The following is a 9,485-nucleotide window of genomic DNA, read 5'->3' on the forward strand; positions in this document are numbered from 1 at the left end:
CTTTGTTTTCAGATTCCATATTGTTTCTTAAAATGCTGTTCAATTCCAGAAGATGCTAAAAAATTGTTTTGAAGACATAGAGTTGTTTATTGATATATTAAAGTCTTTGTTTTGTATGTAGCTGAATAGGCATCTTTGTACTCAACAGCCCTGGGTTACATGATAATTTCCTTATTGCCCGAACTAACATTTATATTCCTAAAATGTCTGCTAATGCAGTATAGCATGTACGTCAAATTTCCCTGAGAACATAACATAATGTGAGGAGACTAAGAGCAGTTTGATATTTGGGGATGTGTCTTTTTTTAAACTTTGATTTTGATTTTGTCTCCTCAGTGCTGCAAAAAGTGCCCTGGCTACTCCAGGGATATGCTCACGTTCAGTCTTTTATGAAGGCAAGTGCCTAGGGTGCAAAGCCAGCTATATAATGGAAGAGAATTATGCAGAACTTTATAAATAATTACTTAGTCTGGGAAGGAAAATGACAGTCTTCTGTCAGTAATGTTTATTAGATTCTTGCACAGCAATTATCACACTTTTCTATACAATATGTGTATCTCATAGGTGTCACTTTGAAAGCTGTTGTAACAGTCTGAGACACAGGTTCATCTAAGCAAGGACTTAATCTTAATGCTTGTGACTTCAAAAAATTTTTGGGAAAATGAAATTAAAAGATAATACAAATCTTTCCATGAACCTTTTGAAGGCCCCTGTATTTACAGTTTAGAATTGAAGTTGACAATAGTCATCTTAACCCCCTAAAGCTTTCACCACTGCATTTCTCATCGGTGCCAGCAGGGGGAGCTAACTATTAAGCTGTTTAAATTCTACCAGAGAAGAAAAAAAATGTTAAAAATACTGTCATTTTTTTAAAAAAATCAAACCAGCGTTCATATAGAATTGGTTTTTAATCCATTGACCTCCAATTGTAACATGTTCACAAATTATACCTTAAACTCTAACCTGATCAAGCCAGTAATTTATTTTCTTGAGCTCAGTACATGTTTAAACTTTCCTGACCATGAAACTTTCCTTAATTACAGCCAGCATGATAGTAATGTGACAAGATACATCTATAACAGCAGGCATAACTGAAAGAGACTTTATCTGGGGGGTAAATCTATGTCCTCTTTTTGCTAAGTCATTTTTAAGCGGAACACTGACAAAATTATGCTGATATATAATAAATTTGTAGAGTTAACAGTTCTAGTTAAACATTCAAGAAAAACCCTAAAATAGCTTAATATCTGTCATTTTCTAAATGTCATCACTAATATCCAATGCATGATGGGAATGTTAAACATTTTCAGTTATTTGACTTGGTTTAATTGCAGGGTATATGGCTAGACTTCAGGGGGGCTGTGAAACCTCTCACATTGTATGTGAAATATTGCATATGTATGGATGTGCCAGAGAGAGAGGGTACAGAGCTTTCATCAGCTTCTCAAAGTGCCCTGTGAGCCAAAAAAAAAAAAAGGAGGTAAGGACAACTGCTGTCTGGGTTATGAGTTAAGTTATTAAGTGTCATCAATACGTAATACAGGCTTTCCTACACAGCAAACCCAATAGCAATTTTTAAAAACAGACATTTACAAAATGTTACCAATTTTTCCCTCACAACTATATCATGTAGGTGTTTCTGAAAGTTCCAGTCTGGAGGAGGATTAAATATTAAGATTTAATCTAGATGTGGCAAAACCAAAACAGAACAAAACATTGGAGTCTTGAGAAACCATAGTTACAGCCCCGACATCTGACAGCCCAGTCCCAGGCAGCCATTTCTCTGTTGTACACAAATCCCGGGTTACCTCGGATTGCACAAAGGTGACAGGAACGCGCTCGTCTTCCAGCATGCGCCTGGATGCCTTTTGCCAATACATGTAATCAACAAGAGATTTATGGTCGAAGTTTCCTGTCGGTGGCTTGTCGGTTTGATCTTTCTGAATCATTCCCACGGGAAGGTTGGGGTCAGGGGCCATGACTTCCATTTCCGATTGCAATTCTTTCAGCTCTTCGGGTGACAAGTTGGCCAAAATTTTATCTTCATCAATCTCATCATCAGGGAGTTCTCCTTGGTCTGAATTCCTGCTGTGCTCTGACATGGTTTTCCTATAATGTTTCTATTTTACTAGAAAAGAAGAAATAATTACAGATGATTTTTTAAAAGAAGAAACAAAACCTCGAGAAGGCCCCCCAGTTAACAAGTGTCTCAGGTCAGTACACCCTTGAGATATTTTTTTCCCAAGAACCTCGGTGGTGTTTGCTGAGCAGCTAGAAGTGACTACAGCTAAGCTGAAGCTGGATCTATATTAAGCACAGCTTGGCTGGACAGGGTCAATTTATGGTACTACTATGCTGCTCTCTTTTCGGCAACTTGAGTCAGCTGTGCAAATCCATCTGACATTTCAGTACAGCTGCTTATGTTCGCCACTGAGTAACAGGCCCACAGAATCTCTGCAGGAATATAATTCATTTTCTTCCTATATCCCCTCATATTGCCACACACGAATTCAGGCAACCCATACCTACATACTCCGATACTCCAGGGGAGCCCACTTCTTTTTATTTAAATGATTAAGTCAACTTACAAAAAAATTTCAGAAGGGAAATCCAACCAGCAATCTGAGTTCTTTGGGAGTGAAAAACTCACTTGAAGGTAGAANATTTTTTTAAAAAAATCAAACCAGCGTTCATATAGAATTGGTTTTTAATCCATTGACCTCCAATTGTAACATGTTCACAAATTATACCTTAAACTCTAACCTGATCAAGCCAGTAATTTATTTTCTTGAGCTCAGTACATGTTTAAACTTTCCTGACCATGAAACTTTCCTTAATTACAGCCAGCATGATAGTAATGTGACAAGATACATCTATAACAGCAGGCATAACTGAAAGAGACTTTATCTGGGGGGTAAATCTATGTCCTCTTTTTGCTAAGTCATTTTTAAGCGGAACACTGACAAAATTATTCTGATATATAATAAATTTGTAGAGTTAACAGTTCTAGTTAAACATTCAAGAAAAACCCTAAAATAGCTTAATATCTGTCATTTTCTAAATGTCATCACTAATATCCAATGCATGATGGGAATGTTAAACATTTTCAGTTATTTGACTTGGTTTAATTGCAGGGTATATGGCTAGACTTCAGGGGGGCTGTGAAACCTCTCACATTGTATGTGAAATATTGCATATGTATGGATGTGCCAGAGAGAGAGGGTACAGAGCTTTCATCAGCTTCTCAAAGTGCCCTGTGAGCCAAAAAAAAAAAAAGGAGGTAAGGACAACTGCTGTCTGGGTTATGAGTTAAGTTATTAAGTGTCATCAATACGTAATACAGGCTTTCCTACACAGCAAACCCAATAGCAATTTTTAAAAACAGACATTTACAAAAAGTTACCAATTTTTCCCTCACAACTATATCATGTAGGTGTTTCTGAAAGTTCCAGTCTGGAGGAGGATTAAATATTAAGATTTAATCTAGATGTGGCAAAACCAAAACAGAACAAAACATTGGAGTCTTGAGAAACCATAGTTACAGCCCCAACATCTGACAGCCCAGTCCCAGGCAGCCATTTCTCTGTTGTACACAAATCCCGGGTTACCTCGGATTGCACAAAGGTGACAGGAACGCGCTCGTCTTCCAGCATGCGCCTGGATGCCTTTTGCCAATACATGTAATCAACAAGAGATTTATGGTCGAAGTTTCCTGTCGGTGGCTTGTCGGTTTGATCTTTCTGAATCATTCCCACGGGAAGGTTGGGGTCAGGGGCCATGACTTCCATTTCCGATTGCAATTCTTTCAGCTCTTCGGGTGACAAGTTGGCCAAAATTTTATCTTCATCAATCTCATCATCAGGGAGTTCTCCTTGGTCTGAATTCCTGCTGTGCTCTGACATGGTTTTCCTATAATGTTTCTATTTTACTAGAAAAGAAGAAATAATTACAGATGATTTTTTAAAAGAAGAAACAAAACCTCGAGAAGGCCCCCCAGTTAACAAGTGTCTCAGGTCAGTACACCCTTGAGATATTTTTTTCCCAAGAACCTCGGTGGTGTTTGCTGAGCAGCTAGAAGTGACTACAGCTAAGCTGAAGCTGGATCTATATTAAGCACAGCTTGGCTGGACAGGGTCAATTTATGGTACTACCCCCCAGTTAACAAGTGTCTCAGGTCAGTACACCCTTGAGATATTTTTTTCCCAAGAACCTCGGTGGTGTTTGCTGAGCAGCTAGAAGTGACTACAGCGAAGCTGAAGCTGGATCTATATTAAGCACAGCTTGGCTGGACAGGGTCAATTTATGGTACTACTATGCTGCTCTCTTTTCGGCAACTTGAGTCAGCTGTGCAAATCCATCTGACATTTCAGTACAGCTGCTTATGTTCGCCACTGAGTAACAGGCCCACAGAATCTCTGCAGGAATATAATTCATTTTCTTCCTATATCCCCTCATATTGCCACACACGAATTCAGGCAACCCATACCTACATACTCCGATACTCCAGGGGAGCCCACTTCTTTTTATTTAAATGATTAAGTCAACTTACAAAAAAATTTCAGAAGGGAAATCCAACCAGCAATCTGAGTTCTTTGGGAGTGAAAAACTCACTTGAAGGTAGAAACCGAGCTCAGCATTTGTCTCTTCACGACACTGTGACTCGCAAGCAAGTAAACCTGCACGTAGAGCAGAAGTCTTGTTATGTTATTCATCCGCTGTGTAAGCTGAACCTTTCCAAGATGTCCTTATTGGCATCTAGATACTGTGATCTAACAGATGGGACGACCAGCACTTGGATTTCCACTCTGACGGAGGAGTTTAATATTTCAAATATTTTGTTTTTCTTATTAAGTATCCATTAAGCCCAGATAAATTAAAATGGATCTAAAGTGAAGTGTAGAAAGACCTAAACCATTAAATTACCAGAAGAAAGTGTTAGAAGATTTTTTTTGTAACTTCAGGGGGCAATATGGCAATATTTGTCCAAATTACAAATGTACATTTCCTTTGACTCAGCAATTCCACTTTTAGGAATGTATCCTCCAGATATACTCCCACATGGGTGAAATGACACAGTCACACGGTTATTCAATATTGAAAGGTACAAAACAGTGTGTATTGCAAGGTACAAAACAGTGTGTATTGCATGCTATTATTTGTGTTGACAAAGGGTAAAAAGAATATATGTACATATATGAACTTTAGCAACATAACATATCCTTGGAAAGATACACAAAAACCCAAAACACTTGGATATTTTTGGAGAGAGGAGTAGGTTGTCTGGGAAACAGGGCTGGGGAAAAGACTTTGTATACCCTTTTATAATTTTAAAACTTTGAACATTGTGAATATAATACTTATCCAGAAACATACATCCTCACAAAAGTGAGGATGACATAGGGATGCAAAAAGGAAATAAAAATTTCCGTTTGTCTCACTAAGACCTACCACTATTAACGTTTTGGTTCATCATTCCAGTCCTTTCTTCTGGCATATAAACTCTATAATCTTTTGCCATCTGTTTTTTTGACTGACAAAATCAGGATTCTTTTTCAAGGCAATTGTATATCCTACTACTATCTAGTTTTTAATAGCTTTCTGTTAGGATTCTTTATATGGATGTACCATAATTTATGTAACAAATCTTTCATTGTTGGATACTTGGACTGATTTCAGTTCTCACAAGTACAAGCAGTTCTTCAACAGATATCCCTGTAGCTAAATATTAATATACATGCAAGGTTATTTCCTTAGGGTAAATTAGATAAATTCCAAAAAATAAAATTACTGGGCCAAAGAATATGAAGACATTAAATGCTTTCTGTATGTATGGTTAAGTGATTCCCTTAATATTATTGACTTATGCCTAATATTAAACTGTTTGCAAATTATATACATATATTACTATTCCAATATATATATAAATACATTACATATAAATAAAAAATGTGAAAAAGTTCAAAAATCAAATGTGAGAAGTTTTAAATGGAAGCTCTAATATTTTTTTCCTACCCCAGTGGTTTATCTTGAGCACCCCAAGGTTGACAGGCTTTTCATACGTATGGTTAAATTATCCCCCAGAGAGGTACTACCAATTTACTTGAATGACAGTTTCTAAAGTAAAGAACACAGGTACATCTTGGTAACTTACCCCTGGCCTCTCCCCTACCAGGTCTTCTTCTTCTTCTTTTTTTTTTTTAAAGATGATCTGTAAGGGGATCTTAACCTTGACTTGGTGTTGTCAGCACCACGCTCTCCCAAGTGAGCTAACCGGCCATTCCTATATAGGGATCCGAACCTGTGGCCTTGGTGTTATCAGCACCACACTCTCCCAAGTGAGCCACGGGCCGGCCCCAGGTCTTTTTTTAGTCACTGTAAAAGTGAACTAAGAGCTCAACCTCAGAGGGTAGGCACTTTGTAGACCATCATTTCATAGACTTAGTTTACAGAACAATGATCTAAAAAGACTCAGCCAGGGCTGGCCAGTTAGCTCAGTTGGTTACAGCACAGCCTTTTAACACCAAGGTCATGGGTTCACATCCCTATACTAGCCAGATGCCAAAAAACACACAAAAAATAAAGAGACCCAGCCAAGAACAGTTTTGTACTCAAGGAGGCTTGGGAAGTGTTATATTCTGCATTTGTATTTTAGCTTTTAGAGACTCTGTGAAATCCTATACCAAAGAAATCTGTTTATATATTCCCCAACCCTATTTAGGTAATTCATGCTTTTTTTCCCCTTCTTTCAAAAATCATCTACTAATATTCTGTGCAGTTATTTTTCCAAAAATTCACTTCGGAAAATACTGAGCTAAATATAAAAGAGAAGGGTCTGGAGTCAGTCTGGTTGAAGTCCCAGTTTCATTCCTTAGTAACCATGTGATATTAAGCAACTTAGTCCATATCTGAGAATAATATCTACCATATGCAATTATTGAGATAATTAAGTAAAGTAATATATTGTATTGCTAGGGCTCACAGACCCCTCAAACCCATTGTACAGATGGTCATAAACCCTTCACACGGAGTTCAACAAGCTAGGTAATAGGAGAAGATCCTGGGAGCCGTGGGTAAAAAATTAATAGGCTTTATTCAGAGCTAGGAGCAGCCACCCTAGTGGCCTCCGGGAGCGTCCTGACAAGCGCTGTGTATCAGAGCCATTAGTCCTTTATACTTACATCCATAATCCAGGACACCTGGGTGCACATAAACAATTACATTATATAGTAACCAAGGAACACCTGGGTGCACGTGGATATTTACAGCAAATGCTCAGCAAGATTCTGAACATCTGAGAGGCCCTGACCATTTTCCTAAATTTTCCCTACATATATGTATACTTAAATTAAGTAGGATTGTGCATGGCACAGAGTAAACTTTCAATAAATGTTCAATACTGTTATTTTCATATTTCATGGATAACCACAGAAACATTTAAAAAAGGCAAATATACATTTTATAAATGCAGTACATTAAAAAAAACATTTCCATGATAGAAGTCATTATATTAACAACAACGAATAAAAGGGCTTTAAAAAATCTTGTTGCTTTTATAGAAAGCGGCTAAGACTTTTAGATGGAATTGAATATACAGAAAGTAGAAAACCACCATTTGCATATAAATATAAAGTTCTCCCAAGAAAATGACCTGAAATGTTGCTTGTAAGTTTTCACATTCAAATTGCATTCTGATAAATTCCACTTGTTTTAATATGACCAAATGCTTTTGATGATCAAGCTGATACAGGAATTTCTGGAAGGGACGCTCCTTCATCTGACTTGCATCTTGCTGAATGAGGAAAGGAAATGGGTAAATCTCTCCCAGCTGCTTCCACTGTGCGTTTTATCCATATGCTGACAGGGAGCGTTTTGCTCGTATAATTAGCCTCATTTGACACAGAGATGATTTAGTTGTGATTTCTCTTAAAGACGTTCTGCTGCCACCTCAGCAGCTTCTCACATCAGAATCCAGCTATGATACCAAAAGAAAGTAGCCAGCTGTAGGATACTTGATAGAGCCAGATAGGGCCTCACAGAAAATCTGCCTTTGTATCCAAATCTCTGGGGGAGGTTATTAAGTGTATTGATTCTCTGGACTCCAACTAGAAGCAAATGATTTATAATTCTCAGGTTTGGGTCCAGGAATCCATATTTCGTGAAAGCTCCCCAGGTAATTCTGATGTGTAAATAAGTGAGGGAATCACAATGCTACTGCAAGCCACTTGTAGATAAGGTGCAGAGAGCTTAAGAAACTTTGTATTCATTTATTTATTCAACAGTATGTACTGAGTGCCTATTTTGTGCCATGCACTGTGCTAGGCACTAGGAATACAAAAATAATCGAGACAAAGTCGTGTTCTAGTGATGGAGACAAACCTGTAAATAATTATTGATTGCATTAAATGCTGTGAAAGAAGATGAACACTCTGTATTAGAGAATAACAGGGGAAACCTAGGTTGGATAGGGAAGTCAGGGAAGGTCTCTCCAAGGAGATGATACCTAATGGATGAGATCAGCCAAGCGAAAAGTGGAAGGAACAACAATCTAGGCAGAGGGAACAGCAGGTGCAAAGTCCTTTAGGCAGGCAATGTCTTGGGTTGTTCTAGGAGGTGACCCAAGTCTCACATGATGGGACTGTGTTGTGTGAGGAGGAGATGAGGACAGGGAGGTAGGCAGGGGCTAGATCACATAGGTCTTTATGACCTGGGGTAAGTTGTATTTCATTCTAAGTGTCATTGGAAACCGCTGGAGGGTTTTAAGCAGGGGAGTAATGGATGATTTACATTTCTAAAAGATGACTTTGGCTGCTGGTTTGAAAATGGATTGGAAGGGTCAGGAGACAGGCAAGAATAAAATCAGGAGAGAAGTGGAGACCTTAGTCTCCTGAGAGCCCTTATCGACCAAGGATATTTCATTTTCTGGATGATCTCAGAGGTCCTGAGCATTTTGTTCTGTCAGCCACCAATAAGACTTGTAAATATGCTGACAAATCTCTAATGTTTCTTTCTAGAGCTCTGATTTTAGTGCTTGCAGTGTTTTGCCACATCTACCCTCTCTCACTGCCCTTCTCCCCAACCCCCAACAAGTAGCATACCAAATTTTAATGGGAGAGATAGAGGGGGAAAAAAAAGCCCATGCCAAAGAAAAATAATTTTTGGCTCATCTCTACAACTGAGAAATTCTAATAAATACTTTTAAATAAACTAGAAAAAAGCGATATACATGGTGATTCATCTCTGGTGAGAGATTAATAACATACGTTTGTGTAGAAAAGACATATATAAATATTTGCTTGAAAATGCATAAAATAGCCCTAGAAGGATACACAAGAAATGAATAATATTGGCTACCTGAAGTGAGGGGAAGTGGTTGGTTAGAGGATAGGTTTCCACTGAATACCCTTTTGCATTTTGAAAAAAACAGTGACTATGTCTTTTCTGTTATTTGAGCCTACAGATCTCATCATTTTTTGCTCAAATTTAAT

General features: G+C 38.0%; 1 protein-coding gene across 1 annotated transcript in view; it reads right to left on the reverse strand.

Annotated features, from left to right (window-relative positions):
- LMOD3 (leiomodin 3 (fetal)) overlaps positions 1–2,194 on the reverse strand; it is a 12,524-nt gene extending 10,330 nt beyond the window's left edge. Inside the window, exon 1 of the mRNA XM_008567200.1 lies at positions 1,809–2,194. Coding sequence (XP_008565422.1) covers positions 1,809–2,102 — 294 coding nt within the window. The 5' untranslated portion in view covers positions 2,103–2,194. The remainder of the gene's footprint in view (positions 1–1,808) is intronic.
- Positions 2,195–9,485: the final 7,291 nt, after the last annotated feature.

This window comes from Galeopterus variegatus, unplaced genomic scaffold, assembly GCF_000696425.1.
Source record: "Galeopterus variegatus unplaced genomic scaffold, G_variegatus-3.0.2 Scaffold303, whole genome shotgun sequence".
In the NCBI taxonomy this organism is placed as follows: domain Eukaryota; kingdom Metazoa; phylum Chordata; class Mammalia; order Dermoptera; family Cynocephalidae; genus Galeopterus; species Galeopterus variegatus.